This window comes from Myxine glutinosa, chromosome 8 (genome assembly GCF_964187855.1).
Source record: "Myxine glutinosa chromosome 8, kmMyxGlut1.1, whole genome shotgun sequence".
Lineage (NCBI taxonomy): Eukaryota > Metazoa > Chordata > Myxini > Myxiniformes > Myxinidae > Myxine > Myxine glutinosa.
Genome location: NC_136268.1, coordinates 152,211,663 through 152,228,519, shown reverse-complemented (window position 1 = coordinate 152,228,519; position 16,857 = coordinate 152,211,663). Strand labels below are relative to the sequence as shown.

The following is a 16,857-nucleotide window of genomic DNA, read 5'->3' as shown; positions in this document are numbered from 1 at the left end:
TTGCTGGTACCCTGAACAAATTCCAATTTCATACACGGATTAATGGGAAAGCAACGGTAAATCATCTTAGCACAGTCGTTGCCGACAACAGCTTCGGCAAGAAGCACTTCGGCAGGAATATGGTACGGTGATGTTGATAATGTACCTCATACCCGAAGAGTTTCTTCCTGAACATTATTACAATTAACTAACGATTAAAGCCTGGTGTTGGCTTAGCGGTTGGGTGCCGGGTTGGGATCCTTGGATCCTGGGTTCCTTAGCGGTTAGGGTGCCGGCTTGGGATCCTTGGATCCTGGGTTCCTTAGCGGTTAGGGTGCCGGGTTGGGATCCTTGGATCCTGGGTTCCTTAGCGGTTAGGGTGCCGGCTTGGGATCCTAGGATCCTGGGTTCCTTAGCAGTTAGGGTGCCGGCTTGGGATCCTCGGATCCTGGGTTCCTTAGCGGTTAGGGTGCCGGCTTGGGATCCTAGGATCCTGGGTTCCTTAGCAGTTAGGGTGCCGGCTTGGGATCCTAGGATCCTGGGTTCCTTAGCGGTTAGGGTGCTGGCTTGGGATCCTAGGATCTTGGGTTCCTTAGTGGTTAGGGTGCCGGCTTGGGATCCTAGGATCCTGGGTTCCTTAGCGGTTAGGGTGCCAGCTTGGGATCCTTGGATCCTGGGTTCCTTAGCGGTTAGGGTGCCAGCTTGGGATCCTAGGTTCCTTAGCGGTTAGGGTGCCAGCTTGGGATCCTTGGATCCTGGGTTCCTTAGCGGTTAGGGTGCTAGCTTGGGATCCTAGGATCTTGGGTTCGAATCCCGGTCGATCGCTGAATTAACACCAGGGGGGTGGAATCAGCCTGTCATCCTTCCGAGGTCTCCAAATTGAGTACCAGTTCACTGGTAAGGCCCCATAAAAATTTTTTTTAATCTTATCACCCTCGTGCGCATCACTTTTGGTAGAATTCCGATTTTTATCTTTTATTTTTCGATCGTCTTTTTTTGCTCGAAAAGCAGACGATTCTTTCCGAATAACAACGAACGATTCCTTTTGCGCTCCGGAAGTCATAGGATCGATAGTTTTTACTTTATGCGCATGCGCAGTTACCACAATGTTATGTATTTGACCTTGACCGTCAACGCGCCAGCAAACACTGGGTGATACTTGGCTTTGGCCCAAAAAAAAAAAAAAAAACCAAAAAAAACCCGCCCACCCTCATCACTTCTCCAGCCTGGATAGGGTGATAAGATAATTATTTTATGGGGCCTAATTCCCTGTGTCTCGCAAGAGGCGACTAACATGGTTGGTGGCAGGAAGGGCATCCGGCTGTAAAACATTGCTTCAGAAAGGGGACCACGGTGCCCAAAAAAGGCCAACCCCAGCTCTGCGGGGGGAAATGGCCTCTGAAGGTGGTTCTTCTTCTTCTTCTTTGGATGATGGAAGTCTTTTATGTTTATTGTATAATTGATTATAGGTTCGCATTGTTCATGCACAAATATTCAAATCGGATCGCGAGAAATGTTTTTGCCCGATGGGATCACATTGAACGCCATTTCCAAGAGACCAAGGAGTTACGTACAGTAAGGAACTTCTGTTTCACTCAAGGACCATCAGTAACTTTATGCGAAACATATTTTTTGAGTTTCATTTCTTCTCACAGAACATTATTCACAATAAAGTTGTATTCTTACATTTTGTGAATCATAACAAAAAAATACATCGAAAAATAACTTCATGTCTTTCAATTCATCACTTATTCCTAGCATCTTTCAATCCAAGAATGCATCGATGAATCGTGCTTTACGCGTATAAAAAAAAACAATCCCAATTTAACATCGCAAACAACCACAATTTCCATCATCCGAAGGTTAACACAAGAGATCCACTGAGCGTGCCCCATCATTTTAACGATAGTTTACCATACTGGTAAATGTTTTGGATTGCCCGTTTTCCTCACATATCCATAAACTGCCAATGACTCGAAGTTAACGTTATCAGCTCTTTTATTTAATTTCCACATCTTGCCTTCATCAAATTCTGTTTGTATTATCCCCACCTGCAGGTGCAACGCCCATTCCTCTCCATTATTCATCACATGCTGCCTGATAAATCGCAAGCAGCCAATGGGATCGCCATTAGTCATAGAAAGCTTGATTTGTATATCATACAAGAGTTTTAATTTCAGCACGATCCATCTGTAGCGTAGGGTACTGAAATTGGGAAAGAGCTGTGTCGACGCTGCATAAAAAAAGAAAAAAAGAAAAAGAAAAGACGAGTAATGAAAGAAATACTTGGTCTTTAGAAAATTATTAAGTTTCAATGGACTTGATTCCAATGTTCAAGTGCAGGACAATCGTTAGCATTCTTGTCATGAACTGCAGTGGAAATTATACAGAAATTAGATGGATACTGTGCTGCGTGTGGGTGTAGTTGCTGTGTTGCTATAGCAACTTTGTGGGAGTGGATGTTGCTATAGGATTGGTAGGAGTGGATGCTATAGCGACAGTGAGAGGAAGCGCAGTCTCCATGGTGCCGATGCGCCTCGCCTCGCTCTCACGCACTAGTTTGTTGAGCTCGGATGCAGAGTAGCCGATAAGGGACTTGAGGTCACAAACAAAACGATAAACAAACCTTTTCCCCTGAACTTTGCAGATCATGTCACCATCGTAGTAATAGCTGCAAAACAAAAGGGTGTGAAGTTAAACAAAATTTTGACTTTGAAAGAGTCTTTTGACTTGGATGGACTTTTTAAATTCAAAAGTTTTGTTGAAAAGCTCTTTTTGACAAAGGAAAATAATAAGCGCACCAGCGGAGTTTGGGGGAGGGAGGGGGGGGGGGGGCACAGGCAATAAAGGTGGGGCAATGCCTTTTTTCAGGGGAAAACGTCTTTTTTTCTTCAATTTTCAATTATGACTATTCTTCAATATATATTTTGTATGTACTAATATGTTACAAAACTGGGTCTTCCAATGCGTTGCTCCTATTTCTGACATCCTTGCCCATTCACAAATATCCCCATTCCCAAGCACCTTTTCCAGATTATTGTGATTTCTCCCCCTCTCCCTCTCCTCTTTTCATTTAAAAAAAAATGAGATATCACCCCCAAACAAAGACGTTAAGGCCACCCGAGGTGGGGGCTACACCAAGGAAAGTATAGATATTAGACAGAAAGGAGGAATCTATTGACATTCCTCTTGACTTTCGGTAGGTTAGGATAGAGCAGAAAGCCGATGCAGATAAAATGTAATTGTCAGTTGTCAAATGGTTTGCTAACTCTGCCACTGAAAGCGGATGGAGGTTATGTTTTCACCCCTGTCTGTCTGTTTGTATGTGAACAAGATATCTCAAAAGGTTGTGGATGGATTTGGACGAAACTTGGTGGAGGGCTTGTGTATGTGACAAGGAAGAATTGATTCGATTTTGGTGAAGATCTGGATCCAGATCGGAGAATTTTTAAAGCGATTCTTCACCATTGAAAAATGGGGGTGAAAAGCGATATACAACATGATATTTCAAAAAGTTGTGGACAGGTTATGACTAAACTTGGTGGACGAGTTGGTTTGGTGACGAGAACAAGCCGATTCGATTTTGGTCCAGGTCCGAATCCAGATCCAGCCTATCAGTGGATATAAAACAAACTGTTCAGCCTGGCGGATGTATGCGCTCTTCCGAGTGCCGTTCTAGTTGTTTTTCTGTTTCATCCCCATCTTCCCGTTTCTCATCTTGCTGCATTCAATTCAGCTTGTGTGTAGTTTCTTCACCCCTATGGATCCTTCTCTCCCTCCCCTTTATCTCAATTGCTTATAGTCTGCTGTTGGTGTTTCCCCCTTATATTTGCCTCGATCACGGATACAAAAAAATTCCCCAATAGCTTACATTTCCCAACATTGAATTGCATCTGCCAATTATTTGCCTGTGCAATGAGTGCGTCTCGCATTTCCAAAATCCGATGACCCCACTCTTTGGAAACTATGTACTTTCCCCTTCAACCTTGATGTCTTCAAATTTTGAAAGTCTAATCTTTACCCCACAATTTAAATCATTGATATGAATTTAAAACTATAGTGGTCCTAGTACTAAACCCTGAGGTCCTCCAACCCTTTCAACTTCTCAATGTGACATCCTCCCACTGACGACCAATCGTTACATCCCATTCCTAAGCTAGTTCTCAATCCAGTTTGTAGCTCATCCAATGACTCCTGAACCACTGGACGGAATGAGTTAAAAAATGGTCGTTGTACGCAGGGTGTCGTGAAAATCAAACACAGACACGACTTTACCTCTGCGTAGGCTTTAATATCATTCAGATCGTTGATACATTCTGTAACAATACACGCAGCAATAGGCATTAAATCAGAGCACTTCAAGAACAACAATGGAAGTTACCATATAACAAATGGTTAGCACAGCGCATCGTCAGCGCAGCATTAGGGGCGTACATACCGTTAGACTACAGGATAATGTCACAGGGAGTCCCGCCGAAGTGTCCGCACGCCCCGGCTGGCCGCGGGTCTTATAGACAGCCCCTTCCGTAGCGAGCACCCCTGGGTTCACCTTGGTATAATTTCACTACATTCTCCCCGTCGTTAAAACTATACTACCGCTCGGCAGTCTGCAAGCAAGCATCAGCAATAAACCAAAGGGTTACGTCAATCCACGTCAGTCGGTCCACCCGTAGCGGTCGGGGCGGCGAACCTCCCGGCCAGTTCGTGTTCGGAAACTACCGGGCACGGCGTCCCCTAGCCCGGAGTCCCCCGCGTCGGAATAGCCGCCGGAGGTTGGAGTCGGAGGGGGCGCCCCCGCGCCGTCGGGCACAGGGGCGGGGGACGACGGGAGTAACAGCGGTAGCTCCATAGGGGAAGCTTCGATAGAGTCCATAGACTCGTAGACGGGTTCGTCGGTATCCCTGTCGTCGTCCCCACAAGGGGCGAGATGGCGTACGGAGACAGTAGACTCGCGGCCATCCGCCGTTAACACGCGGGCATGCTCGGGATTAGCCTGGAGGACCTGCACCTTGTCAACAAGGGGGTCGTACTTGCTAGTGCGAACCGCTCGTTTGAGATAGGCGGGCCCCGGTTCAGCGAGCCAGCTGGGTAAAGACTGGATACTGCCGGAGCTACGAGGGTGGTGGAACAGTCGTTCGTGAGGAGTCTGGTTGGTGGCAGTACATAGGAGCCCCCGGATCGAGTTTAGAGCGGCAGGCAGCGACCACGCCCATTTATCGAGGCCTCGGCCGAGGGTCCGGAGGCTTAGCATGACGGCCCGCCATATAATCCCATTAAAGCGTTCGATCTGTCCATTAGCTTGGGGCCGGTACGGGGTGGTGTAGCTCGAAGCGACGTTATGTTGGAGCAAGTAGCCCCTCACTTCCTGGGACAGGAACACCGCACCCCGATCGGTATGCACGTAGGCCGGATACCCGAACATAGAAAACAAATTCTGCAGGCACCGAATAACCGTGGCAGCCGACATATCCCCGCACAAGTAAGCAAAGGGGAATCGGGAATACTCATCGACGATAGTGAGCAGATAGCGAGAGTTGCTCGACATTGGCAGCGGCCCTTTGAAGTCCATCGCCAAGCGCTCCCACGGTCTAGTAGCCCTAACGAGTGTCCCCAGAGGGGGGCTATAAAAACGCGGTTTGAGTTCCGCACAGATGGCGCAATCACGGCAGATGCGGCGGATGTCCTCCATCGAGTACGGCAGATTGCCCGCGCGCACAAAGTGCGCGAAGCGCGTTACCCCGGGATGACACATAGTGCTGTGCAAAGTGCGCAGCCCCTCCAAAGATACGATCCCCGCGCAAGTGGCCGGCCTTGATAAGGCATCAGCGACCAGGTTATCCTTCCCCGGGCGGTATTTGATGGTGTAGCAGAAGTCGGCGAGTTCAATACGCCAGCGGGTGATTTTCTCATTCTTAATGCGCTGAGCATGTAAGGTGTCGTACATAAACGCAACACTCTGTTGGTCCGTGATGATTTGGAATCTCCGCCCAAGCAGGTACGAACGCCATCGCCGAATTGATTCGACGATCGCGTACGCTTCCTTTTCGACAGACGAATGCCTCCGCTCGGCGGAGGTGAGAGTCCGCGAGAAGAAAGCCACAGGGCGGCCTCCTTGGGAGAGAGTCGCCGCTATCGCATGATCCGAGGCATCACTCTCCAAAACGAAAGAGGCACTCTCGTCAATCGTTGCGACAGCGGCGCCAGCAATGTCGACTTTAAGGCCCTCGAAGGCCGCCAGGGCGGCCGGGCCCAAGGGGAAAGTGTCGCAGGCCACGAGGGGGCGGAGCTTAGCGGAGAAATTTTGCACCCACTTTGAGTAGTGGGCGAACAGCCCCAGGGCGCGTTTCAGCGAAGCCCGATCGCTAGGCGGAGCCATATCGAGCAAAGGGCGCAGACGCTCCTTATCTGGAGAGACGGAGCGATGGGTCACGGTGTACCCCAAAAGGTCTACCGTGCGTAGAGAGTATTGACACTTCGCCGCATTCATGGTTAAGCGATATTTCCGCGCGACCTCGAGGAAGCGTTTTAGATTAGCGTCGTGATGCGCCTGGTCATGCCCACAAACCGTAAGATTGTCCAGATAGACAAAGACATCGGTCAAATGCTCCTTTGCAATGAGGTCATCCATAGCTCTCTGAAAACAAGCGACGCCGTTCGTTACCCCAAAGGGAAGTCTCGTAAACTGGTACAACCGCTGACCCGATTCAAAGGCTGTAAAGATGCGATCGGCCCTAGAGATGGGGACTTGATGATACGCACTACGTAGATCGAGTGTGCTATAAACGGAATACAGGGCCACCTGGCGTACTAGGGCGTCCATCCCCGGTAATGGGTAGGCGTCCAGTTGCGTAAAACGATTAATCGTTTGCGAATAGTCGATTACCATTCGCCTGCGGTGGGCCTCACTCCGCACCACTAAGACTTGAGCCCGCCACGGTGACCTACTGTGTTCTATGATACCGTCCTTCAAGAGCAGGGCCGTTTCTTCCGCAATGAATTGCGCGTCCGCGCGAGAGTAGCGCCGCGATTTGATGGCTACAGGGGTACAATCAGTGGTCAGGTTGGGGAACAGTGAGAGTGGCTCCATGTCCATTTGAGCGAGGGCACACACAGCGAGCGTGTCCGGCCCACCGAAGTCTATTTCCAAACGACCATGCCGCTTAAGGAAATCAAGTCCTAACAGAACGTCAGCGCATAAGGCCGGTAATACCATGAGATACACGTCCGGGAACGTGCGGCCATTTATCACAAGTTTCAATCGACACGCCCCTTTAGTGCTCAACCGAAGTCCCTGAGAAGCCATAAAGATCCGGCGGGTTGTCCCGAGAACCGGCCACCCATGTTGATGCACGAGTCGCTGATCAATAAAACTGTCCGTGGATCCCGTATCAATCAGAGCTTGCGCAACAACGCCCGCGACTGTGAGCGGAATGAAGGCCTGCGCTAGGCCGGCAGACCCGGCAGGTATAGTTCCGGCCGGGCGAGAAGATCGCGCCTCGCGGGTGGATCCCACGCCGGCAGCAATCCTTCGGGCCTCAGCAGGAGCATTGAAGTCAGTTGGCTCATCGGTAGTTCCATTTGCCAGAGTGGGTGTGGGATGGTCGTGAGAGCAGCCGCCAGATGGCGCTCGAGCCTCGGGAGAAAGATCTCTGCCATCTGCAGAGTCATATGCCAAAGCATGTAATTCGCAAAAGCTACCATGAGATGGCGCTCGAGCCACGTGAGAAAGATTTCTGCCATCTGCAGATTGACATGGCAAAAGGGGAGCATGTAATTCGCAAAAGCTACCATGAGATGGCGCTCGAGCCACGTGAGAAAGATTTCTGCCATCTGCGGATTGACATGCCAAAGGGGGAGCATGTAATTCGCAAAAGCTGTCATCAGATGGCGCTCGAGTCACGTGCTGCGTTTGCCGCACTTCGAGAGGCATTTCCAAAGTAGGAGCATGTCGCCTGTTTGAAGTAGGCGTTTGAAAGCCAGTCAAGGTTGGATGCTCTGTGACCGGTCGTGATCGCGCCATTTGTTTCGGCGGCCCGACGTATCTCACCAAGGTCGGGCAAGAAGCCAGAGGCCCGCGAGGAGGAGAGCGGCTCATCAAAGCTGTGCACGGCGCCCCGTCCGGTGCGCGATCCGTTGGCTCAGCGATGAGCCCATTCAAGGTCGCTCGGGAATGCGTGCCCCGAGCGGCCTTTCTGCAGACTTTTGCAAAGTGGCCTTTGGTAGAGCAGAGGTGACATGTTGCCTCACGGGCTGGACATTCAGAGCGGGGATGCTGCCGATTGCCACAAAAATAACATTTTGCATACCGGGCAGGCCGTGGCCTGGCAGCGGCGGCCGCGGTGAGGCCGGCTGCAGAGTCCGCTCCCGGAGCACCCAGAGTGTCGGCCGTCGTGGGGGTCGGGTCCTCCTCCGTTTCCTCGGCGGTCGCTCTCTCGGGTCGCGCGAGTTGCGAGGTCCCCGCCACGACTCGTGGGTGATCATATGCGGTCATTTGTTCTCGAGCGTCAGTGTAGACACGTGCCAGCCGTAGTGCTTCTGTAAATGTCAGCTCCGCGACCTCCAAGAGACGGAGCCGCAAGACCCCAGAACTAATTCCGGATATGAATGCATCTCGGAGCAAATCGTCTTGCACTTGCTCGTGAGTCCGAACGTCCTGCACGCAGTCTGCCAATAGGTAGCGCAGCTCCTGCGCGAATCGATCGATCGACTCAGACGGTTGTTGCCGTCGCTGGGAGAGCTGATGCCGACCGTGCACAGCGCTCCGTTTCTTTATGTAGAGTCGCTTCAACTCGGCCAGGGCCGTAGCATACGTCTCAAATCGAGCAATGGTCTTGTACACCGTGTGATGGACCTTGGACTGTAACACGGACAGCCTCATCGCAGCGGTTGGCTCTGTCACGTGAGCAGCGAAGTAATTCTGCAGCGTGTTGAGCCAGTGAGCAAATTCCGATGCAGATCCTTCGGCTTGCGGGTCGGCTCCGAGAAGCGGAACCACGATCATCTTGTGGTTGTCAGCCATTCGGCGAAATGAATGATATTAAATGTCGTGAAAATCAAACACAGACACGACTTTACCTCTGCGTAGGCTTTAATATCATTCAGATCGTTGATACATTCTGTAACAATACACGCAGCAATAGGCATTAAATCAGAGCACTTCAAGAACAACAATGGAAGTTACCATATAACAAATGGTTAGCACAGCGCATCGTCAGCGCAGCATTAGGGGCGTACATACCGTTAGACTACAGGATAATGTCACAGGGAGTCCCGCCGAAGTGTCCGCACGCCCCGGCTGGCCGCGGGTCTTATAGACAGCCCCTTCCGTAGCGAGCACCCCTGGGTTCACCTTGGTATAATTTCACTACACAGGGTATGGCCAAGGAGGTTTTAGGTGGTTAAACAAAAAAAAAAAAAGTAGGCTGGGGATAAGGGTCACAAGTTCTCTCATTGAAATGTGTATCGTACAGCACTGCCTGGTGAAAGTGGGTATTCAATTCACATCACTGCATGATGTCATCCGAAGGGGGCTCGGCGATGACGCACGCTGAAAGGGAGTACACAGTTTTCACTCCAGTTTCTTTCTTTCTTGTTTGCTTGATTTTTGTTTGTCTGGGTGACATCTCAGCCATCCTTTGAGGTAGGAAGCTAAAAATTTGGCACAATAATAAACATGCTTTGGCAAAAATCTGTATTTTTACTTTTTTTGATTAATTGATTAATTACTTAATTATTATCGATTTATTAATCACTTATTTATTTCCTCATCAGGGAAATATCTCGGGCACCTTTTGAGCTAGGAAGCTGATATTTGGACACGACAATGACCACGTGATTTGGCTGTAAATTCTGCCCATTGTAATTTGTATCTGTTCGTGTTGTAACTATGAATCGGTCTCATTCACCACCCATCTCCCTCGCTTCAGATGCAGACCACCGTCTGCGTGAAAGGATGTTCCCCCTCCCTTCAGCATTCCAGCTTTCATATATACAGTGGAACCTTGACTTACGAGTTTAATTCGTTCTGTGACCGAGCTCGTAACTCAAATTGCTCGTTTCTCAAATCAAATTTCCCCATTAAAATGCATTGAAATGCTATTAATCCGTTCCAGCCCGCCAAAAACCACACCAATTTTTTTTAAAATATACAGTATATATAAAAATATCTCGCGCTTTATATTTCACCTGTATGCAGCATACAAGTTGGCAGGATGGCCTGGAACGCACACTTGACTCTAAAGTCTAAACTGTCCAGCCTGGGTTTGAATCCCGACCCAGCTATAACCTGTCATGGGTGAATCACAGGCAGGGTGATTCATCAATGTGTGTACCGCTAAACTGGGCGCCCCGTTTGCGTCCCATTAGTTGTTGGATGTTAAGGATCTCACCGTGTTTTCCACAAAGAGAAGGCGAGCTATCGCCGGCACTCTGAACAAGTTGTGGCCTGGCATGCTCTTCTCCTCTGCTGTTATATACGTCCTCCTCGGCACCTCGCTCATGTTTTTCGACGATTGCGTGTTTTATATCCAAGCACAAGTTTTATATAAAACACGACGATTGCGTGTTTTATATCCACAAGTTGTGGCCTGGCATGCTCTTCTCCTCTGCCGTTATATACGTCCTCCTCGACACCTCGCTCATGTTTTTCGACGATTGCGTGTTTTATATCCAAGCACATCATCCTCTTCTTCTTCTCAGTACCGTGTTTTCCACAAAGAGAAGGCGAGCTATCGCCGGCACTCTGAACAAGTTGACGGCAGAGATACTGTACTTGCACGGCAAGATAACCACGTGACCAGAACCCACCTGGTGGCGTAAACTCAAAATAACCAACATGCGAAAACAAAAATGCAGCGCTATACGACAGAGATACTGTACTTGCACGGCAAGATAACCACGTGACCGGAACCCACCTGGTGGCGTAAACTCAAAATAACCAACATGCGAAAACAAAAATGCAGCGCTATACGGCAGAGATACTGTACTTGCACGGCAAGATAACCACGTGACCGGAACCCACCTGGTGGCGTAAACTCAAAATAACCAACATGCGAAAACAAAAATGCAGCGCTATACGGCAGAGATACTGTACTTGCACGGCAAGATAACCACGTGACCGGGTGGCGAAAGCTTGTAACTCAGATCTCGGCTCGCATCTCAAAGCAATAAACCGCCCGAACGACGGCTCGTATCTCGAAAAACTCGTAAGTTGGGGCACTCGTAAGTCAAGGTTCCACTGTATATAGAAATATATATATATAAGTTCAAAACACACCTGGTCACAAGTGTGCCGCACTGACCGAGTCCTCAGTCGAGTGTGTATATATATATCACCTGGTCACAGAGGTTTTCTGTATATATATATATGGTTTTTGATGGTTCTGTGCAGAAGGGGGCTCGGCGATGCTGATGCTGACTAGCAGACTTCCGGTTCCTCTGGCGAGTGAGGCGTGCTTCGAGCTCTCCATGGCATCGAAGTTTGAGTGTTTTCCCATTCTTGTCTTTGTCAAATTTCCACTGGTTATTTTGCTGTGTACGTGTTATTGTGTGTTTCTAGTTGGTGTTGGTTTGTGGTTCGTGCAAACTTGTGTGTAATTAATTGTTTTCTGGGTCGTACCTCGTGCGCGGCCTGGTGACTTGGGGCTTCCCTCCCCCGTCGGTGTTTTGTCGGTTTGGGTTATTTCCTTCCCTGTATTGCTCGTTTCTTTTATTTTGTTTTCTCCCCCTCACCTCACCTCCCTAGACAAAGAATTCTATATTGATTCTTTCTCTCCTCCCGGACACGTGCTTGTTCGCTCACCTCCTCGTCTCGGCTTGTGCCCCGCCCCCTGTATCTCGTTTTTCTTCCGCCTCTGCTCCTTCTTTCTCAAATCCACGTTCTCGCTTGGAGACTTTTCCCAGATTGTTTTTCATGGTTATCATGGTTCTGTTTTGATATTGTTGGAATATGTTTAAACTGCAGCCGTGATGCTGACGACGCCCCCCCCCCCCCCCCCAGAATTTCCATGTTTTAAACGTTTCCCAGTGTGTACCCTGGTCAGAATAGGTACACCGTATCCCTGCGTGTCGTAAGAGCCGACTAAGAGGGTTGGCGTCAGGAAGGGCATCCGGCCATAAAAACATTGCCTCAAAAAGAGAACCATGACAATTACAAGTACATATGGGCAGGGTGCAGCCTGAAATGGAGATCGGTTTCTGAGGTTTGGGACTTGGAATGTCGGGACAATGACAGGGAGATCAGGAGAAGTGGTGGAAGTATTGGTCAGAAGAAGAGTGGACATATGTTGTGTGCAAGAGACGAGATGGAAGGGAAGTGGTGTGAGAATGGTGAAGGGTAGGCAGGGACAGAAATACAAGTTTGTGTGGCAAGGGTGCCTGGAGGGCGTGAATGGTGTTGGTGTCCTGTTTTCTGAGGAGTTTGTAGACAGTGTGGTGAGTGTGACGAGTGAGTGATAGGTTGATGATGGTGAAAATGATGATTGGAAAGCTCTTGGTGAACGTCATCTCGGGATATGCTCCGCAGGTTGGTCGAAGCGATGAAGAGAAGGACAAGTTCTGGTGTGCGATAGAGAAGCTGATGGAAAAAGTGAAAGATGAGGAAGTTGTTGTGGTGGGAGGAGACCTGAATGGACATGTGGGAAGGAGTATGGATGGTTTTGAGGGAGTTCATGGGGGTTACGGATATGGTGAGAGAAATGGAGAAGGTGAAAGGATTTTGGAGTTTGCTGATGGAGCTGATTTGTTGATTTGTAATACTCAGTTCCAGAAAGAGGATAATAAGCTCGTTACATACACGTCAGGTGGGTCGACGACAACCGTTGACTACCTGATGGTGCGTAGGCGAGATAGGGGGCACCTCCGGGACACAAAGGTGATCCCGGGGGAGGAGGCTGTTTCACAGCACCACTTGGTTGTCTGCGACATAAGGGTGAAAGGTGCGAGGAGAGCTCGGCGGGTGAAGTACCAACCGAGAATGAAGGTGTGGAGGTTGAAAGAGGTGACAGTAAGGGAGGCATTAAAGGAGAGGCTGAGTAGGGTAGAGGATGATGTGGTTGAGCTTGAAAGTGGTTGGATGTCAATGAAAGCTAGTCTGTTGGGAGCCGTTGGTGAGGTATGTGGATGGACAAAAGGACCACCGAGGCACTCGGAAACATGGTGGTGGGATGATGAAGTTGGAAAGAGGATTGACGAGAAGAGGAATAAGTTCAAGGAGTGGCAGAAAGCGAAGGGTACGGGAGCAGAAACAGCAGAGCATGAAAGTTATAAGGCAGCCAGGAAGGCTGCAAAGAAAGAGGTAGCAAAGGCGCAGGAGGCATGTAGGAAAATGTTCGGAGAACGCTTGGATTCGGAAGAGGGTCAGAAAGCAGTATTCAGGATTGCAAAGCACATAGCGAAAGAGAGGTGTGATGTGATGGGGGTGAGTTGCTTGAAGGATGAAGTGGGACAAATCTTTGTCGACCCAGATGGAATTAAAGGAAGATGGAAAAGATATATGGAAATGCTGTTGAATACAGAGAATGAATGGGATGGCAGCATAGAGAGTGGCCCAGTTCTAGGACCGGCAGAGAGGATAACTGAGAAGGAAGTTGAGGAAGCGATAAAAGCAATGAAGAGTGGAAAAGCGGGAGGGCCGACGGGAGTTGTGGGAGATATGTTGAAGGCAGCAGGAAGTTGGGGTGTGAAGAGAGTGACAGAGATCTGTAATCTGGTGGTGAAAGAAGGCTGCATTCCAGTGGATTGGGAACTGAGTACCCTCGTCCCTCTATACAAGGGGAAAGGTGACCCTCTGGAGTGTGGCTCGTACCGAGCGATAAAGTTATTGGAGCATGGAATGAGGGTGTTGGGGGGGGGGTGTTGGGGAGGAGGATAGGGAAGAAAGTGAAGATCGACGAAATGCAGTTTGGATTTGTGCCAGGAAGAGGAGCGACGGATGCGCTTTTCATTGTGAGGCAGCTGCAGGAGAAGTACATGGATAAGAGGAAGAAGTTGTTTTTTGGGTTTGTTGGTCTGGAGGAAGCATTCGATAGGGTTCCAAGCAAAGTATTGGCATGGGCATTGAGGAGGTTGGGAGTGGAGGAATGGTTGATCAGAGTAGTGATGGCAATGTACAAAAGAGCGCGCACAGCTGTAAGGATGAAGGGCGGGAACAGTGGTGAGTTTGGGGTGAGGGTGGGAGTGCATCAGGGGTCGGTACTGGGTCCACTACTATTTGTAGCTGTGGTGGAGGTGCTGGCTCAGAATGTGGAGGAGGGTTTACCATGGGAGTTGTTGTATGCAGATGATCTGGTGTTGATTGCGGAAAGTATGGATGGACTGAAGGAAAAGATGAACGGGTGGAGGGAATGTATGGAGACAGAGGGTCTGGGGGTGAATATCGGAGGGACGAGGGTGATGGCAGGTGGTGAAGCATGTGGTGGGGTGGAGGGAGCTGGGAGGTGGCCGTGTGCTGTGTGCGGGAAGGGTGTCGGAGTGAACTCCATTCAATGTACAATGTGCGCTGAGTGGGTTCATCAAAAATGTAGTGGTCTGAGAGGGTAATTTACCAGTGTGGCAGCTACATTCAAATGTAAGGTGTGCACAGAGGGAGCTGCAGATGGAGGAAATGTTGAGTTGGATCTTGGAGACGGCGTGAAGCTGGAAGGTGTGAAAACATTTTGCTACCTCGGAGACATGCTGAATGGAGAAGGTGGATCAGACTCGGCAACGGTTGCTCGAGTGAGATGTGCATGGAAGAAGTTTCGGGAACTGAGTGGCGTGCTGATGAGGAGGAGAGTGTCGCTGAAGCTGAAGGGAAAGGTGTATGCTGCATGTGTGAGAAGTGTTATGATTTATGGGAGTGAGACATGGGTAATGAACGTAGAGCAGCAACGAAGGCTGGAAAGGGTGGAAATGCGAATGGTTCGATGGATGTGCGGAGTATCGTTGAGAGAGAGGAAGACAAATGATGAATTGCGAAAGATGATGGGAATATTGCCTGTGATTGATGCTGTGAAGAGGAACAGGTTGAGATTGGTTTGGTCATGTGTTGAGGAAGGATGAAAATGACTGGTTGAGAAGAGTGATGGAAGTTAATGTAGAAGGAAGTAGAGGACGGGGAAGACCGAGAAAGACTTGGCTAAAGATGGTGGAAGAAGAAATGCGGGCAAGGGGGTTAACAAGGAGAGATGCAGAAAATAGGGCAAAATGGAGAAGATTGTCATGGGGACCGCAAGGCTAACCCCTGCTCTAGCAGGGAAAATGGCCTTAAAATGCATGTTGTTGTTGTTGTTGTGTTGTTGTGCAGAAGGCAGGAATACCAGGATCACCAGGATCACCAGGATGCATTGAACACTCGGCAATGGTCTGGCAAGTGTTACAGGATGCAAAGAGGCAAAGGAAGGATGTGGCGGTGGTATGGCTGGATTTGGAGAATGCATATGGGTCAGTGCCGCATGCCTTGATCAGGTATGCCATGGATTTCTTTTGGGTGCCACGGAGATTTAGGGATTTTTTGATGGCATATTATGATTAGTTTTGGATGCGGTTTGCGACACAGTCCTATGTAACAGAGTGGCAGAAATTGTAAGTGGGGATCCCGATGGGATGTACCATCTCCCCTATTTTGTTTGTGCTGGTTATGGAGTTGTTGATACGTGCGGTGAGTGGACATGGGAAAGAAGTGGGGCTTGCCCCTGGTCAGAGTTGCCAGCGATGTTTGCTTTCATGGATGACCTGACAGTTGTCCAACAGTCCGCTGATGCAGCAGTAGAGGTACTGGGACGACTGGAAAGGTTGATGCGGTAGGCAAGAATGGGATTTAAAGCAAGAAAGTCGAGGAGTGTGGTAGTGAGATGAGGAGTGGTGGATAACATGAATAGGTTTGAGCTGGGAGGGGAGGTGGTTCCATCATTGGTGGAGGCCCCTGTGAAGAGTTTGGGAAGATGGTATACAGTGGAGTTGAATGATGTGGGAAGAGTGGAGGTCAGAAACAAGCTTTTGAGAGGTTTGAATAGGATTGATGGATGTGGTTTGCCAGGTAAGTTGAAGGTATGGTGTTTGAAGTTTGGATTGATGCCACGAGTATTGTGGCCATTGATGATGTATGATATTGCGATTGGGCATGTAGAGAGGATGGAGGTTGTGGTGAGCGGGTTTGTGAGGAGGTGGTTTGGAGTGCCACGCTGTTTGACGAACATTGCCTTTTATGCTCAGGGTGGAAACTCCAGTTTCCCTGGACATCATTAACCGAGGAGTTTAAGGTGGCGAGGGTGCGGGAGTTCATGATGTTGCGGGATTCAAGTGATGCAGTGGTAAAGAATGCCCTCCCAGAGAAGAAGGAAGTCGGAAGTGGAATGCAAGAGCAAAGGTGGACGAGATGGAGGAGCGGTTGCAACAGAAGGAGGTCATGGGGATGGTACAGCACGGGAAGCATGGCTTGGGGTGGATGAAGCATGAGCGATGGGGAAAGGCATGTGTGAAAGAGAGGAGGAAGATGGTTGAGAGGGAGGTGAGAATAAAGGAAGAGGAGGGGAGATATGTGAAAGCAGTCGGTCAGACACAGCAAGGTGCTTGGACTAGGTGGGAAGGTGTGCAGATGAGGATGTTGAAGTGGCAAGAGATTTGGAGGATGGAGCCAATATTGTTGAATTTCCTGTTGCGGGCAACGTATGATGCGCTTCCGTCACCAGTAAACTTGAGATTGTGGGGGTTGTTGCAGGAGGAGAGATGTTATTTGTATGGAGGTGTGGGAATGGTGCAGCATGCACTGAGTGCATGTTCAGTAGCATTGGCAGCAGGACAATACAGGTGGCGACATGATCAGGTGCTGGCGGTGGTGGTGCAGATGGTGCAACAAGAGGTGCTGAGATCGAGAGAGAGAGAAGAGTGGAGAAGGAGACT

The 16,857-nt window shown here is 49.4% G+C and overlaps 1 protein-coding gene across 8 annotated transcripts in view; it reads right to left on the bottom strand.

The window, feature by feature from the left end:
* Positions 1-1,579: 1,579 nt before the first annotated feature.
* Positions 1,580-16,857, bottom strand: part of GABPA (GA binding protein transcription factor subunit alpha) — a 113,484-nt gene continuing 98,206 nt past the window's right edge. For all 8 annotated transcript variants that reach the window (XM_078783871.1, XM_078783874.1, XM_078783873.1 and 5 more), the window contains one exon: positions 1,580-2,650. In XM_078783871.1, the coding sequence (XP_078639997.1) occupies positions 2,416-2,650 (235 nt within the window). In that variant the 3' untranslated portion in view covers positions 1,580-2,415. The remainder of the gene's footprint in view (positions 2,651-16,857) is intronic.